The sequence below is a fragment of the Phoca vitulina genome, unplaced genomic scaffold (genome assembly GCF_004348235.1).
Source record: "Phoca vitulina isolate PV1807 unplaced genomic scaffold, GSC_HSeal_1.0 scaffold22, whole genome shotgun sequence".
Classification (NCBI taxonomy): domain Eukaryota; kingdom Metazoa; phylum Chordata; class Mammalia; order Carnivora; family Phocidae; genus Phoca; species Phoca vitulina.
The window spans coordinates 21,734,601-21,753,581 of NW_022589725.1; the positions used below are offsets into that span (position 1 = coordinate 21,734,601).

General features: G+C 40.8%; 1 protein-coding gene across 2 annotated transcripts in view; it reads right to left on the minus strand.

The window, feature by feature from the left end:
* PAK5 (p21 (RAC1) activated kinase 5) overlaps positions 1-18,981 on the minus strand; it is a 289,610-nt gene that overhangs the window by 92,418 nt on the left and 178,211 nt on the right. For both annotated transcript variants that reach the window (XM_032419648.1, XM_032419649.1), the window contains exon 3: positions 6,025-6,237. In XM_032419648.1, coding sequence (XP_032275539.1) covers positions 6,025-6,228 — 204 coding nt within the window. In that variant the 5' untranslated portion in view covers positions 6,229-6,237. The remainder of the gene's footprint in view (positions 1-6,024; positions 6,238-18,981) is intronic.

Consider the following 18,981-nt stretch of genomic DNA (forward strand, 5'->3'; position numbering starts at 1 on the left):
TGATACTTTATGTCTTTTTTTCTCTTTTGAGATTCTATTTAAATTCAAGTTAGTTAACATATAGTGTAGTATTAGTTGCAGAGGTAGAATTTAGTGATTCATCCCTTGCATATAACACCCAGTGCTCAACACAAGTGCCCTCCTTAATGCCCATCACCCATTTACCCCATCCCCCCACCTACCTTCCCTCCAGCAACCCTCAGTTTGTTTCCTATAGTTAAGAGTCTCTTATGGTTTGCCTCCCTCTCTGTTTTTATCTTATTTTATTTACTGTTTTTGTTTGTTTATGTGCATTTACTTTTTTTTAAAAGTGTTTATGGTTGAAGCAGCCAAGAAAACTTGATTTTCTTGAAATGCTTGGGAGGTTTTGATGAATTAATATCTAAATATGTAATTCGATCGATAGAATTAATTCAATAGAGTGGGATATTCTTCTAAAAAACTGCTTACCAGATCTGTAATTTTATCACATTATTAAACTAAAGTACAAACAGCAGAATGTATTCTTCTCCACACACCAAAGCTCCTAGAAAATTCAGATCTGGCCATATAAGCTTGCAAGAGAAATATTAGTACCCTCATTTTACGGATAAGGAGACTTCTGTTCAGAGAAGTTGGTAGGCCACTTATCTAAAGACATGCAGAATTGGCAGATCTTAGACCTCCATTCCAGTGTCTGACTCCCTGGGCCCTCCCTCCTCTTTCCATTTCTAAGTGCCCAGCTGGGTGAGCATCTGGGTATTGGATTTCAGGTTGTAAGGAAATGTCAAAGAGTTGTTTGTATTTCAAGAAAGTTGATGGTAAAACTTTTCAAGGAAATGGTGAGTCCCATGGAAACAGAACTAAACTAAAGATGACGTTGCTCTGAAGACATCAATCCTGAATGTGAAATTGTGAATCATGAAAAGAGAGAGAGGGTGGAGAATTAGAGAGTAATTAGGATGGAAGCATTCTGTGATGAGCTATCTACATAAGTTCTGCTGGGGGAGAATATGAAATGGCGGCACAAGTCCTCAAGAATGGGGTGGCCAGACCTGAGCATTTCCTGCTCTTGATTTTCCCTGTTTCTGAGAGTAGGGTGCTTTTTGACATGATGGCCAAGGGTGGGGGGTAAATAAGGAAGGAGAACCTTGCTTTAGCAGATGATAAAACACCGAAGATGACAAAGACGAAGCAAACCCAGGCAGAGCGGGTTTTGCTCTGGTATTCTCTGTGCATCTTCAACCTTGAAAAGATAAAAAGAAGACTGTCAGAAGGATTTCAAAGATAAATTAGAGAAGGGGATGGCGAGCAAGGATGTAGGGATTTTCAATTATGTCGAAACTTTTGGTTTAGACAAATTTTATTCTGTGAAACTGAAAGGGGTAGAATATTACATTCAATAATCTCTGAGACAGTTGGAGAGACTTGAAGATTACCAGCCAGAGAAGACAAAAATCTCTATTTAAAAAAAAAAAAACAACAAAACAACCCACCCAAAACCATCGGTAGAGTGCAAGGAGCAAATTGTAGAAGCCACGTATAATAATATTTGACGTCAGCCTAAACACAGTGGTTCTCAACTTTTTGGTCTGAAGAACCTCTTATAATTATTGAGGATAGACTCCGAAATACTTTGGTTTATGTTTTATCTATCAACATTTACTGTATTTGAAATTAAAACTGAGAAACATTTAAAACATAAGAATGCAAAGCATCGCTCCATTGGATATCAGACCAATGACGTCAAGACATGTCATGTAGCTTCTAGGAAACTCCACTGTGCACTTAGAGTGAGAGTGGTAAATGCAAATGACCCCTTGGTATTGTTAAAATAGGTTTGATCATGCAGACTCCCTCTAAGAGAGGAGTTCAGACCACACTTTGAGAACTGCTACAAGAAAACTTCTCACCATGTGCCCAAGGAGACACGAACACTGATGTTCATGACAATATTACTTATAAATAGCTAACACTTGCCAATATCTCTTAGTAGAAACATGGATAAAGTGTAAAAAAAAAAAAAACCACCCTCTAATTTCTAAATAAACTCATTTTCTACATATCCATATGATTTATCTCAAAACAATATTAAGCAAAAAAGCAAGTCGGAGAATATTATAGGATGACATCATTTAATAAAATTTCAATATGCCAAATAATACTATTATTTCTATAGCTCCACTTGAAACTGAAAATCAAATATGAAGCAAATATTAAAATATGCTATCTGTTCACTTTAAGTAGAAGCAACAAAGGCTTTTTAATATTATCCTCTGTATTTATTTTTAGCATCTTTCAAATGATTTCTAGGCTGTTACAAATTAAGTTCTAACTTCAGTCCACCTAAAACAGTGGTTCTTAAAAATGCATCAGCAGCATCTGAGGACTTGTTAAACATGCAAATCACCAAGCTCACCCCAGATCTATTGAATCTGAATCTCTAGCTTGGGGCTGGGGAATCTGGGTTGTAACAAACTCCTCAGGAGATTCTGATGAAAGCCCAAGTTTGAGAACCAAGGGGCAAGAACAATGTGACCATTCGACCTGCCATTTATAGAAATGCATCTAATTTGGAAGTAAGTTTGGTAATATTGCTTACGATGTTCTGTGGAAAATGATGTTGGACAGAAAAATGAGTTTCTCAAAGGTACTTGCCAAACACTTTAAAGGGATATCCCCCAATCCCCCCTCCACCACCTCTGGGGGGGTTCAGATTTTCTCAGTTTGCCTATGTACCCTTGGCTTGAGTACATGCACTTTAACTTCTGACACAAGTCTGAGCTAACCTGTGGCTTCTGGTTACATTTCTGAGCATTTGGAAATCCTGGCCAGCATAAACTTGTATTGATTATACCTTATGTGGATGAATTCCTTTATAATTACCTAAATCAAAGATCTCAGAGTGCGGTTTCCAGACCAGCAGCATCAGCATCACCTGAAAACTTATTAGAAATGCAAAATTCTGACCCTATCCCAGTCCCACTGAATCAGAAATTCTGAGGATGGGCCCAGCAATCTGTGTTTTATCAAGCCGTCTAGGTGACTTTGATGGTCTATAGTTTGGGGAACACTGACCTCAATAAATCTACATAGAAGAAGGGTGTCCTGGCAAGGGGGACAAGCAATTTAAAGAAAGTTCTGAATTGGAACAGCTGAAACTCTAATCAGAGAAGAGTTCATTGCAATGGTGAATTTCCATTCAGAACCCCCAGCCTTCCTGAAGCTTACTGATGGGTACCCAGGAACTAGCACTTTGCCGCAATACAAGACACTATGCACGTCTTCCATTTACTGCTTTCATGTCGAGATCTCTTCTTTTTCTTTGTCCCCTTTAAAGGACAACTTGAACAAATTAGAATTGTTGCTTCTACTTAAGTAACTTTGCTAAAATGGCTTTAAATCTGAACAACTCTTTTCACTCCTTTCTGTCAATTCCTTCCTAGCTTCTTATTTCAAGGATTGTTTGGACTTCTGAAATAGATTCTGCATGATTTATAATATGTTAAAAATAGGGAAGATTTCTCCAGAGAAGGCATTCCCAAAAAGTGGGATCATCCAAACCACACGACATACTTCGGCCCCTTGAGCCTTTTATTTTCCTTATTCTAGAGCGGCTGGTGGAGTCAGCAGGATTCTCTTGGACAACCAATATTGTCCAAAGCATTAACTGCACTCATGGGATCTGGAGGAGAGGATCAATCTAAAGGAGATGGCAAGAGTATCAAGTATGGATTTATTGGGCATCCTTCAGTTAAAAGTGTTTGATTAACTCTATTCTTTCTGGGGAAAATTCAGCCTAGCTAACTACTGTTTTGTCACTCCTCATCTGTATTTATTTTCTTTCTCACAGGCAAAACCGCACCTGAGGTCCCATTTGTAAAATTCAGGCCTGGGTCTATGCTGAAGATGTATTTTCCAGTCATCTTGCAGTTTGCATATAAGTGTCTGTAACAAATATTTTCATTTCACACAGACCAAAGGCTCACTCATGGGGCATCAGGGCAAGAACGCCCATACAGGAAGTAAGCGAATCCTGGGGCTCAGGAGCTCGGCAGTTAAGGAAGTCTTGCTCTGACTCTCGGTGGGGCTGACAAATTCTGTCAGAGAGGATAATGGGCCAGCCCGTCTGAGAGATGGAAGAAATGAACTAGAAGTCCTGTTAAGTCCTACATCCACCAAGCATGGTGGATTATCACTGAGATAGGAGCGTCCTCCTTCATTGCCAGCCGGGACCTGCTAGGACCCAGACGAGTAAAAAACCACAGCAAATAACACTCTGTCCTTCCCCAATAATAAGCACATTCTCTAATAAGACAGTACATGTCCTGGGCCTTTAGCTCGGATGTTACACTAAGACTCTGTCTCCTTCTAGAATGTTCCTCATCAAATGATAACCGCATTCAATAATTATGTTTCACTTGGGCATTTTTCCCTCACTGTGAAGATCAAGGGCAGAGAATTTTTCTGGGCACAATGCACATTCTAACGTCTGAGTTTTATAAAAACTTGGGGTATGAGAAAAAACAAAAATAAATAAAAAGCAAATTCTTTCTAATCTCAACTTCTTATTAGATATGGCCCACCCTATTATTTAGTCATTAGTGAAGCAATAGCCTTCTCTTAGGGAGAAAATCCCATTCGATAAAAGGATACTGCCTACTATCAACCAGTAGAGTTGGTTAATTGGTCAGTTTCTATTAAATATCAATACCTGCTTTAAATGGGAGATTCCTTTTTGTCCCTAAATATGTATCTTCTCAAATATCCATCTATTGAGTATTTTACATTTTAGCTGGCCTGAAAAGTTTCAGAATCTTACCAGAAAATCAAATTCACAAAATGCATGATTAGAAGACTCTATATTTATCTTTGGTTTGAATAGACCTACCTGTTTCAATACCAGAATAGAAAACAAAACCAAACCATACCAGAATAGAATGACCAAGACTATGCATGAATGATGGAATCAAAATTTTGATTTACTCAGCTCTGGTGATATAAGAATTTCCAGTAACTTATCAGCTAGGCTTCTTTATTTGCATCCTCTAAAAATGCAACCACTTCTGTTTTGCCTAAATACTTAAACACAATGTATTCAATATTCATGTTTACACAGAAGAAGGTATTCATAGCTCAGTGCCTGCTAATATGATGAGCAAGAGACATAGAATAGAATCTAATCTATTAGATAACAGGATGATAAACTTCAATGACATTTAACTCTCATAGGCAGCTTTTGGGCAATTGCTTGGTGGTCTACGGAATTCTTATCATTCTTTTTTATTGACGCATAAGGAAACAGCAATGACTGGATTTTCTCTGTAGTCACTTGGCATATCTGAAATTTATTGGGACTAATTTCTGCTTTAATGCAATTATTTTCATGAGCATCCCTTGCCAAAAATCTACTAGCCATTTCTTTAAGGTAAATTACAACCTATAGGACTCAAGTGACTCATTTTTATTTGAAATAGCTAGACCATGAAGACAAATATGAATATATTACATATTTAAACATGATTATATATAAAACATGCACATATATGTGGATATGTATGTATATGCATGTGTGTGTATATACATACATATGAATCATTATTGTTAAAATCTGTTAGTACTAAGTTTTCTATACAAGTTTAAACATTCTGAGGGCAAATGTAAAACACCTAAAGGTTGCCTACTTAATCTGAGGTTACTGTCAACATTTACCAGAGGGAGCAAATAATATTTTTCGGTATGAAGACAAGCAAACACCATTTTAAAGTAGAAATAAGATTTTTCTATTTTGTGATTGCATTTTACGTGTTTGATTTTAAAAAAAAAAAATCTCACATCTGAAAGCTGAGGTTCCTTTTCATGTGCTGCAATTTACAATAAGTGGGGAACATTATAATCATTGAAGAATAAGTGCGGATCATCAGTGGATATTTAAAAACAAGTGCATGATTTAGGCATTTTTCTAGCTTGCCTGTAAGGATGGTGCACCGCATCAAATGAGAACACGCGTCTCGAGCCAACTTAAAGACAGAATCCCCGCCATACCTTCATGGGCGCCAGCTGGATGGGTGTGATGCAGGAAGGATCGACCATGGGCTTGGGCCTGTTGGCTGTGTCGGCTAACAAGCTGTGCCACTGCTGGGGGAGGCCCGTGAACTTCTGTTCTTGTGGATCAAACCCCGTGTGCACCCTGTGTTCAAAGTTGGAGGGACCAGATATTTCAATCTTTTTCTTTTTCTTTCCGAACATGATGCAAACCTGGGAAATGCAAACAGAAAAGACAGATCCTGTTTAGATCTCGCCAGCAGAAGACGATAGGAAAATGATTCAGTCGCAGGGCTAGCTTTTCAATTATTCCTCTCTGTCTCAGCTGCAAAAGATGAAAGTTGGATTTTCAGGGTGTGTAGAGCAGGTATTTCATTCTTAATCTGTTTTCTCCTTGCCCTTGCCATGTGGAATATAGTCCCTACCCCAATGATTTTAGATTTGGCCATGTGACTGCTGTGTGGTCCAGGGCGGTGGGTTTTGAAGGCACTGTGTGTTTTCACTCTCCTCTTTGTGCTTCTGCCACCTGGCAGGAAGATCTGTCTTGTGGGTGATACTCCCTCAGCCCGGATCCTGGAAGGAGAGATGCATGAAGCAGACCCAAATCCAACCTCCAGTCTAGATCCATGTGCAGCTGAGCCCCAGGTGACTCAGGAGTAAGAAAGCAATGTTTCTAATTAAGCCACTAAGATTCCGGCCTTGTTATGTGGTATTAGCAAAGCAAAAGCTGACGAGCACACAGGGAGAAGCATCTCAAAGTTTGGTGTGCACTTAAAATCTAAAAACCTTTGGACAAATAGGGGTGTATATGAAAAAATGGGGTTAATAATCACATTCACCATATGCAATTCTTATGAGGATTAAACAAGCAAACATTCGTAAAACACAAAGTAAGTGCTGCAAATATTAAATAGATCTCTGAACAAATAAACCAGAAACTTGAGTGGCACTGCCTACAGAGGAGGGGAGAAGGGAGACTGGGGACAACGCAGGGGGGAAGACTACTTTTCACTGTATATTATATTTCTTTTTAAGATTTTATTTATTTATTTGACAGAGAGAGAGACAGTGACAGAGGGAACATAGGCAGGGGGAGTGGGAGAGGGAGAAGCAGGATTCCCGCTGAGTAGGGAGCCCGATGCAGGGCTCGATCCCAGGACCCTGGGATCATGACCTGAGCCCAAGGCAGATGCTTAACTGACTGAGCCACCCAGGCGCCCTGTATATTATATTTGGAACACTGTACAATGTATTTTGCCTGTTTGAAACAACGTAGCTTACCCAACTGAAACATATCCTGTGACCAGGATACTTCCAGGATACCTGCAGAATAGTCACTTTGTGCTTTACGGTATTGAAAAAGCATAAGACGTCCTGGGTTTGAATCCCAGGCTGATTCACCTATTCACTATGATCTTGGGTTAGCTGCTTTTCCATCTCTCAATTTATTGTGAATAGGACAATCATGATCATTTGGGGAATCCTGAAAACACAGCTGCAGGCACTATAAAAGGTGATGGTTTGGCTTCAATGTTGCTTTGTTAGGGAAGCCTTATCTCAGCCCTTAGGCTTAAATAGGTTATACACGTGTACAGCTCCATGTACATATTCTTCACAGCATGTATCCACTTGCTGTCAATTAATTAGGTGTAATGGTGTGCCCGGTGTCTGTTTTCCCTACTAGAATAGAAGATACACCAGAGAAAAGATACTGTTGGCTTGTTCACTACCACATGCCAGTGCCCGGCATATAGAAGGGCTCAAGAAATACATGCTGATGGACTAAAACCATAAGCACACGGGGCGCCTGGGTGGCTCAGTCGTTAAGCGTCTGCCTTTGGCTCAGGTCATGATCCCAGGGTCCTGGGATCGAGCCCCACATTGGGCTCCCTGCTCCGCAGGAAGCCTGCTTCTCCCTCTCCCATTCCCTCTGCTTGTATTCCCTCTCTCACTGTGTCTCTGTCAAATAAATAAATAAAATCTTTAAAAAAAATAAAATAAAATCATAAGCACTGTACATTTATTCATTGACTAGCACCTGGGATAAGAGCTCCACAGATGTTAACATCTTCCCTTGCTCTCCCCCTCCTCCTGACCCTCTCTCTTCCTTGCCTTCATCTTCCATTAAAATTTGTTTCTTCTTTTAACCAGTTATTCCTGCTTGGCAAATGGCATCTTCCTGCTGCCTTCAAGTTTTCTCATGGTCCTATTCCATCCTCTGCTGATGCCTACTAGTCTGTTGAGCTGCCAAAACAAAATACTCGGGACTGGGTGGTTTATAAACAACAGACGGTTCATTCTCACAGTTCTGGAGTCTGGAAGTCCAAGATCAAGGCTCTGGCAGATTCAGTTCTGGTGAGAACCTACTTCCTTGATGGCTGTCTTTTTGCTGGTACCTCCCATGTTGGAAGGGAAAAGGGAGCTCTCACTGGCCTCTTCTAATAATGACACTAATTCTGTTCATGAGATTCCACCCTCATGAGCTGGTCATCTCCCGAAGGCCCCACTTCCTAATGCTAACACCTTGAGGATTAGGAGTTCAATATATGGGTTTTGGAGGGACACTTTTAGACCACAGCACTGGATGGATATGTATTCTTTTGACAGAGATCAGATTCCTCACAGCTTTAACTCCCCCAGACTCTACAAAACCCATTTCCCTATCCATCCTGGTTGTTACTTCAGACTAATTTGGAAAACACATAAAGTGATAGAGAAAAATCAATGAAAGATAATAAGGGCTCAAAACACCTTGATGTGTTGTCTCTTTTGGAGAGCATAACAATTTAAAAAAACTCTTTAAGTACCTTACTAAAGTGGATTAATAAATATAAGTCAGCTGATTTTAAATATTTGAGAACACCCAAGCCAAAATGTAAAGAACTAAAGGAATCCAGCTGTGGTAGACAATCCCAGGAATGGCCTCCCCTGTTTCATGCCTCTCAGTGTCCATGCCCCTGGGTCGGTCTCTTCCACATGACGCTGGGCCTGGAGATGTAATTTGCTGTGGCCAATGGGACAAAAGAAACTATGACACAAGCATGAAATGATCTTGTACTTTGGGGTTTGCCCACTTGCTGCTCTTGGAACCAGCAGCCAGCTTGAGAACAAGGCCAGGCCATCCTGCTGGAGGATGACACACTTTGGTCCAGCTACCCATCAGCCCAACCATCAGCCCTGGTAGCAGAGCCACGTAGCTGACCATCAGCTATCCACGAGGTGAGCCCAGTCAAAACCAGCAGAAGAACCATGCAGCTGAGCTAGACCCAAAGTGCTGACCTACAGAATCAGGACACACTAAATAGTTGTTGTGTTAAGCCATTACATAGTAGAGTACATTTCGGCACAGAAAATGCTAATAGCGAAGACTTGCTTATCATCCCATACCTTGTATCTTCAGATGCCCATCATTTTTCTCTTTCTACTTTAGCTGCTTCAAAGTCTCAAGTAATAATGTCCAATCTGGGTAACTACATTAGCTGTTATACAATTCCATTAACTCAGAGGAATCTTGATTGTGATGCTACTCTCTGGTTGGATGAGGGCCCGCAAGGTTTTCAGTGGCCAGGATATTATGCCAAATAAGTGAGTCTACATAGTATCTCTAGGTGTTATTTAGTGAAAATGAAAATAATTTGAAAATATAATTTGGTTATGTGTTGGCTGAATCCACTTGATGTTTTAATAAACTTTATGACCATTTTTTTAAAAACAAGGTAGCAATTATTTTACAAAAATCACATGAGATGAGGTGTTTTTTTTTTTTTTTTTTTTTTGCATGAATTCATATATGAACAAGCACTGAAAATGCTAGGTCAAATATTTTTAGAACCAGAATAGAAATGTTTTACTATTCCCTTCCTGACTGTGAATGTCCCAGTGGTTGCCATGCCATTCAAATGAGAATGTAAAAAAGAAAATCTCAATGAACGAATACTGTTCTTATCCTAAAATAAGACAGTTGTGGTGAGGAAACCTGTGGCTGAATGAATTTTCCTACACTGTATCCTGTGATAATATACAATTGTAATTTAAATGGTTATAAATACAGTGCTACATATCTAGTAAGTTCGAGTTATAGAGTTAAAGAGGAAGAAACTAGAAAGGAAAATTAAAAAGTTCTACATTTTCAAGCAAAGTTCCTGTGAAGCTCACACTTGACTAAATGTAGAGAGAGAATCTCCATGGTGTATGGTGATATTTCGTTAGTGATGAGCAATCTCACACTCAGGCAAAAGAGTCCTGATGCTTTTTACACCACTAAGCAGAGAGATACATGGTAGGAGGCCCTCCTAAAATCCAAGCTCTGCTTGATAAATGGTCTCTTCTCTCTGATATGTCCATGCTTAGTCTGTATGTGGCATAGTGCTCAAGGCTCATTGTGTCCGCTCGTACTTAAAACTCACAATAACACTATGTTGGCAGTGGGGGAGGGAAAGGGATGTTTCAAGACCACTGTTTGATTTGCTAGAACTCACAGCAACTTAGAATACACTCGCACTCCAGCTGTGATTTATTACAGTGAATGTATGCAAAGCATAATCAGCAAAGGGAAAAGGCACATGGACAAAGTCTGGAGGAAATCATGCGTAAGCTTCCAGGGGTCCTCTCCCAGTGGACTCACACAGGACGTGATTAATTCCTCTAGCAATGAATTGTGACAATACATGAAAAATGCTATCTCCCAGGGAAGCTTGTTATAGACTCAGAGCCTGAGATTTTATTCAGTATTAGTCATACAGGCACCCTTTGCTTGGCCCATGCCAAGATTTTAGACTCCAGAAGAAAAGCAGGGGTTCAGCATAAACAATGTTTGCATAAACAGTTTAGTCACAGTGAACCATTCTTACCAGGAAGAGGTGGGAACCCTGATAAATTCCAAGCTCCCAGATGCCACCCAAGGGCCAATCTTGCAAACTGGCTTTTCTAAGACATACTCAGGCCTGCTATGTTAACTCTTCTCTGCACAGGAGGTGTTATTATCATATCTCCATGGAGGAAATAGCAGCTCAGAAGTTAAAAAATGGCAAAACTCGAGACTCAGAACCTCAAAACACATGCCTTTTAATCACTAGACAATGCAACGCTGTCCTGCACTAGTACCAGACATCCCCTCCCCTGACCTTCTTAGGAAACTTGTGCCCCTAGAGATATGCCTGGGTGGGGATTGTGAGCTCGAATAAGGGAACTATGAAATTCTGGAAATTTGGGGATCCTATTAGCTCTCTCCAGAAAGACCCTTTTTCCTGACTGAGCAGAACTCTGTCACTGAGCAAGTGTCAAAGGGCTGCTGGGAGCCAGGACATCCCCTCGATAGAAAAAAAAGACCCTTGCTGCCCAGCATCCATGTAAAGTAAGGGCATAGAATACCACACCCTGCTCCCAAGTTCCAGCAGACCTACTTCCAGAACGTTTTGGTAGTTATCATTCAGCATAGAAAAGTTTGCTACAGGTTTTTATTTTTTAAAAAGATTTATTTATTTGGGGGGTGGAGGGAGAGAGCAGGCACCCCTCTGAGCATGGAGCCCGATGCAGGGCTGAATCTCACGACCCTAAAATCATGACCTGAGCCGAAATCAGGAGTCAGACGCTTAACTGACTGAGCCACCCAGGCGCCCCGCTACAGGTTGTTAAATCAGGCATTTCAAGACTTTATATCTGCTATTTCCTAATTACTTTGTTTCACTATTAAACACACATGTGAGCACCCCCCTGCTAGTTTGACTATGCATTAACCAAAGTGTGTTCCTGAAACACCAGTTCTCTGAAAGGTGAAAGATGTGGAGGATGGAGGGTGGTTCCTTAATTAAGTACATTTGGGTAACAATGGGTTATATACGTTTCCTTTGTAGGATTTCTTCTCTGCTACTGTGTAGTTACATTCCTAGAGGAAGAGAGTAAACAGACCCCAGAATCCCTGTTTCTGAAAGTTTCTGGCAAAATTCAGAGCAAACCGCACTGCTTTGATGGACAGTTTTGGTCACCATGTGTTCTTGTATGGAAGCTGTGTCGTGGAAGACACTGAAGGAAATCCAAATTCCCAGACTCCAACGCAACACTCTGCCAGCTTCCCTGTCATCTCAGCCCGCGAGCTGCTTTCAGCAACATGACAGCTCTCGGGCCCACCTCGGTGCTGCCTGAAGCACGTGCCTAGCCTCAAAGCTCTCGTATGTGGCATCTCCACACTCGGCTTCATGAGCTGGGATCATGAGCAGAGATTCAGGGGACTGGCAAGCGAGAGGGGCACCTGGGATCCTTGGTGTCAGGCTGCCTGGTGTGGTGGCATAGGACCTCACTGGGGACCAGAAAATGCTACTTAAAGTAGACTTAATGTAGGACTAGTTGTGTCAGATGCTGTCCTGTCTGTGTAAACTCACGTATTCTCTCCTCATGGTAATTTATGTTGTAAGGGCTATTATTATTCTTGCCATACAGATAAGGAAACCGAGTCTCAGCGAGGTTAAGGAGTGCCCAAGTTCACCCAGGTAGGAAGATGCTAAAACAGGATGCAAGCCCAAGCAGTCCACATGCTGAGAACAGGCTCACCCACACTGCTCGCTGTCTTGAATACGGGAGCGGTCCCCACTTCCACTACATGGCATGCCCTGTGACCCTGGCCGCCTGGGATAGAGTCCTCCTCTCTAAATGCAGATACTCCAGATTTGCTGAGCTTCTGGACTAGTTAGAATTACTAAATAAGAAGGCAATGATTTGCAACGACGTGGATGGAACTGGAGGGTATTATGCTGAGCGAAATAAGTCAAACAGAGAAAGACATGTATCATATGACCTCACTGATATGAGGAATTCTTAATCTCAGGAAACAAACTGAGGGTTGCTGGAGTGGGGGGTGGGGTGGGAGGGATGGGGTGACTGGGTGATGGACACTGGGGAGGGTATGTGTTCTGGTAAGCGCTGTGAATTGTGCAAGACTGTTGAATCTCAGATCTGTACCTCTGAAACAAATAATGCAATATATGTTAAGAAAGAAAAGAAGAAGAAGAAGAATGTAGCAGGAGGGGAAGAATGAAGGGGGGGAAATCGGAGGGGGAGAAGAACCATGAGAGACGATGGACTCTGAAAAACAAACTGAGGGTTCTAGAGGGGAGGGGGTTGGGAGGATGGGTTAGCCTGGTGATGGGTATTGAGGGCACGTGCTGCATGGAGCACTGGGTGTTATGCACAAACAATGAATCATGGAACACTATATCTAAAACTAATGATGTAATGTATGGGGATTAACAAAACAATAAAAAAATTAAAAAAAAAAAAAAGAAGGCAATGGAAGAAGCCTTTTGAAAAGCATCAGTACTGGCAACAGTAGGTAACACAAAATGAGTATTTCCTGGAATCAGACATTGTCTAGGCTAAGTGGAATAGTCATTCTCTTATATTCTGACAATACTGTGAGGTGTTACTTTTATTTCACAAGTGAAGGAACTGAAACTTTGGAAGGTTAAATCACAGGATTACCCGTGGTACGACGGTTAGCAAGTGGCAGAAATGGAGAGAAATCCAAGCCTACCTAATTTTAAGACTTGGCTCTTAAGGGCCATGTTTGACTGTCTGGTTGCAAAGTCCTATTCCATTATCAATATGCAATTACTCTCACTTCAAGTGAATTTTAGGCAAAACCAATAACTGTGTATGTGGAACTAGCCTGGGGTGCATAGGCAGGCTGGGAGACTCTCCCAAACCCTGTGTGACATCACAAAGTAGCAGGGAATTTGGAGATAAACAACATGTCACCTTGCAAGATATAATAAGCCCTTTACAAAATAAATGATTATTTATAAAGAAGCCATTATAAAAAGAGGAGAAAGACAACAAGAAACTTTGGGAAAACCCAAAACTGGAATGGGGAGAAAAGATAATCATAATATAAGTCTTGGCTCATCAGTAAGCAATGACAAAAATCACAAAATTTTAGGACCATTTACATATATAACCGAAAATAGCTGAAAAAATATTGGGAAAATAAGGGAGGTAGGCAGATTATGTAATAAAGAAAAATTCTACCTACATAGCAGAAAATACAAGGATGGAGTTGCCTAAAATTGCTCTAGCTGCATACAAGTATCTTTGTCTATATATAAAAAACTGAGGGGCGCCTGGCTGGCTCAGTCAGTAGAGCATGCAACTGGATCTCAGGGTTGTGAGTTCAAACCCCACACTGGGGGTAGAGATTACTTAAAAATAAAATCTTAAAAAAGAAAAACTGAAAGAAAAAAAAAGGCCCAAACTGAAGAAATGTCATGGAGGCTTCTGGTAAGCAGAACTTGGAGATATCATGGCAATCATTAGAGTTCTTGTGCTTTTTGTAAACCACATGTGGTATATTTCAATCCTAAAATATCTTTGAACCAACAGACAACACACACTTGTCAAAATTAACATGTATCCAAATATACTCAAGTAAAATGTTAAAAATCCATCCTTCGGGCTAATGTTCAGAAAAAGAGATTGATCTACATGGGTAACAGAGTAAACAGGGGGCTCCCAACCATCATTTTGAAATATGGAGACTAGTCACTCATGAATGACTGAAGAAGTTGCTGGCTCTTGAAAAATACACAGATGACAGCTTGGGTTTCCAAATGGCACCAGTGTACTCAGATGCTCATCTTGCCTGAGAAGTGGCAGTTCATACAGAAGGAGTATTCGTTAAGGTGTTTGAATCACAGTTGATTTCTAATCCTGGGCTCTTTTACCCTTGTTTCTATTGTTCTACATTACTTGCTAAGCTTTTTGAGTACCGGAAAAGCCTACTTAATTTTGTGGTGGCCATGTTCACCGAAAGTGGCATGCAGCTCGGGAAAGAAGTATCTCCTCTGATTGTTGAACTGCACACTTACATGATGAGCAGATGGAGAAATGCAAAGAAACCTCATCTGACATAAACTGGTATCCCCCATTTCTTGCCTCTCTAGGAGGTCTCCTAGCTCATATTGCCTGCAGTTCATGGTATACGCATTGTATTGGTCAGGGTTCTTCCAAGAAACAGAACAGGATTTACACAGATGTATAGAAGAGATTTATTACAGGAATTGGCTAATGTGGTTACGCTGGCCAAAATGTCCCATGGTCTGCTGTCTACAAGCTGGAGAAAGCTAGTGGTGTCATTCCGTCTGAGTCAATAGGTCTCAGAACCAGGGGCTCATATGATGTAAGTCCCAGTCTGAATCTGAAAACATAAGAACCTGTAGCGCCAATGTCCAAGGGCAGAAGACTGGATGTCTCGGCTCAAGTAGGGAGGCAGGGAATTCACTCTTCCTTTGCCTTTTTGTTCCGTTTGGGTCCTCAAGGAAATGGATGGTGCCCATCCACCTTGGGGAGGGTCATCTGATATATTCAGTTTGCCAGTTCAAATGCTAATGTCTTCCAGAAACAGCCTCAGACACACACACACACACCCAGAAATACTTTACCGGCAATCTGGGCATCCCTTCCTCCAGTCAAGTTGTCACATAATATTAAATATCACAAGCATGTAGGCAAGAATTTATAAAAACATTCTTGTTTAGGTGGGAAATGAAGTGACCTTGCAGGTAGGTTTAAAAACTCTACCTGACTCAAGCATGCTTACTGGCCCCGAAAATCACCACTAACACTTGATTCTCCTTAATCTTTTTAGAGCAAAAAGTCAGTTTCAGGGCCATGAATTCCATTTTCAACTTTGTTGCTCAAAGTTTAACTAGTTATATATATATGCCTTGTAACTTTATTTTATTTTATTTTTTTATAACTTCTACCATTCTTTATTAATTTGTAGAGCTTGAATACTCAGTAAGAATAGTGGTATACTGATGGGAGGCATCTGTAGTTTCCAAAACATTGGCATGCTCAGAGAGGTTTTTGAAAGGACTTTGGGCCACAGGATACAAATTCACAAGCTATTGCTTTTCTAGTGTATTCAAAATTATTAAAGATACTTGAGACACATGATACCATGTGGATGAACCTTGAAGACATTATGCTAGTGAAATAAGCCAGACACAAAAGGACAAATATTGTAGGATTCCACTTATATAAAGTACCTAAAGTAGTTAAATTCATGGGGACAAAAAGTAGAATGGTGGTTGCCAGGGGCTGGGAGGACTTACTGTAAAATGGTATACAGTTTCAGTTTGGGCAAATGAAAAGGTTCTGAAGATGGAGGGAGGGGATGGTTGCCCAAGAATGTGCATGGACTTAATGCCACTGAACTGTATACTTAAAAATGGCTAAAATGGTGAATTTTATGTTCCATATATTTTATAACAAAATAAAATAAAAAAAAAATAGATAATAGTAGGAATATGTTCCAGGAGCTTTGACTTGCATGGGGTAAGTAGTTAGCAGAGAAGGGCCGCGGTGAAGAGCGGATGGGGTAGGGACAAGATAAGCAGAGTGGGAGCCAATCTATTAGATAATCTTCTGTTCACATCTCCCCTCACCATCAAAATGGTATTGGTCTAGCCTCTGGTATTGACATCTACTTGGAGGTACGCTTGCAAGCCCTATAGCTGAAGTGAGGAGTCAATGTAATTACTGGACTATTAAGATTTTGAGCTAGACAGACAGCTGGATACTTAAAGACCACAGAATTAAATATAGCGCCTTTAATGTACATCTCAAAAGTGATTCTTTCCTTGCTGACTCTCTCATGAAGAGGTTTCTCTTTTCTTAGCCTCAATGCTGTTTTGAAAAACTTGGTAAATGTAATAATGAGTACTTAAGGACTTCAGAAATGCCTAGCCATGTTTCAATAATTTAGGTTTAATGACTAGCCTGTCATTGGTAGAAGAAAGATGGCTGTTCGAGAAACCATACTGCAGAGGGCTTGGCACCAACCCTACCATCCCCCTGTTGAGATGCCATTGCTCAGACACATATCTGTCATAGCCTCAGGGTCTGGCTTTTAGTCATGCTGCTTTTAGGTAAAATATAACATGGATCAGACATTTGTGATTCAGGGGAAGATATAAAAAAACTTGGGATGGGGTCATTCTAAAAATAAAGTTATTCTCTCAAAGTATTATTGCATCAAAAAAGATATAAAGGCTATGCTCTCCCTTCCTCAGAGTCTTTTATTGTGGTGTCTCCTGGACATCACCCATGGGACAGTCACTGTGTTCCAGCAGGTCCTTCTCCCTCCAGAAAAACTTTAGAGCATGTTGGGTTGGTAAAAAGATGCTTCTTGTATCTGGTCCCCATTTCTATGACACAGACGCTTGTGATCCAGTGGCTCCATGCTTCAGAGCCTGCACTTCTGACCTCAGCCCTAATCCAATGGCATCTGCCTTCTCAACAGCTGGATCCCCTTTCTTCTCTTGGGGATCTGACTCTGGATTCCAATTTCTATCCTTTGCATTTGAACTCAGCCTCCATACTGGACTCCTCGCTTCTTATTTGTCCTTCTCTACTATAGGACTTTCTTAGGCACGTCCTACTGATTTGAGTTGTTTGAATTTTACCTATTTGCTGGCTCCTTCTCATCTAAGCTTCCTGATTCCATCCTGAATCTGGACTCTGTGGCTGCGGTTAGATTTATCGCATCCATGCACCCAACTCCACTGTCTGGACCTTCAACGTTGCGAGACCACTCTGGTCCAACCCAGCTCTCCATCCTGGCTTCAATTCATCCATCTCATTTTTCTGCCACCCAACATATGGGACTAACAAAAGGAGTCCTTTGAGGAAAACGTATTTAAATTCCAATCATTTTTACACTGTCTAGAGTGATAACATAATGTTAAAACAGTAGCAAGAAGACTATAATAGTTCATAGAAGAGTATCAACAGAGTAGACATTCAAAAATTGCAGAAAAATATGTAAATGTTATGGTCAAAAGCTACTTTTTCACCATGGTTTTATCTCATACCACAAGTTTACTTCCTCTTTATGCTGATGACCTCAAACATGGAGACACAGCCCATGCTCTTCTCCTAAGTTCCTGATTTATGCATCCAAATCCCCTCTTGGATTTTTCCCACTCTTGACATCTCCAAAACTTAAGTCACAAACCTCCTATTTGTTGAACTGGTTCCTTCTCTAGATAACACAATCCTAGTATACAGTACCACGCTGTATCAAATTATTGAAGCTAATTCCGGGAACCTACTTTGACTTCCCCTTCTCTATCATCCTCCAAATCCAATCATGACCAATTCCTGCTCACTCTACTCCCCAGATGTCCAATACATCTGTACATCTCTCTAAATTCTCACTGCATTAGTTTTCTAGTGCTGTTACAAAGTACCACATGCTTAGCAGCTTAGATAACCCAAATTCATTATCTTACAATTCTTGATGTCAAAATGTCTAAAGTAAGTCCCAGTGGGTGAAAGTCAAGGCATCAGCAGAGCTGTATCTCCTTCTGGAGGCTCTAAGGAAGACTCCATTTCCTTCCCTTTTCCAGCTTCCAGAGGTCACCTGCATTCCTCGGCTCTTGAACCCTTCCCCCATATTCAAAGCCAGCAGTATTGCATCTCCCTCTGACTAGTCTTTCCTCTACCTAACTCTCCTCTTCTGCCCTGTTCTTCCACTTTTAAGAACCCTTGTGAGTACACTGGGCCCATCTGGATAATCTCCCTATCTTAAGGTCATCTGATTAGCATCCACAATTCCACCTGGAGCCCTAATTCCCCTTTGCAATGTAACCTAACATATTCATGGGTTTCAGGAATTAGCCCTTGGACATTACTTTGAAATATTACATTCTCAGGAAGTTGCAAAGATAATATAGAGAGGTTCCCTGTACCCTTCATCCAGTTTCTACCCATAGTCACATAATTACTGCATGATATACAAGCCAGGAATTTGACATTGGTGCCATATGCACAAATAACAGGACAATGTTGTATCACATGTGTAGATTCACGAAACCACCAGCACAATCAAGATAGAGACCTGTTCCATCACCACAAAGATCTCCTTCTTGCTATCCCTTCTATAGTCACTTCCACCCCCCCACC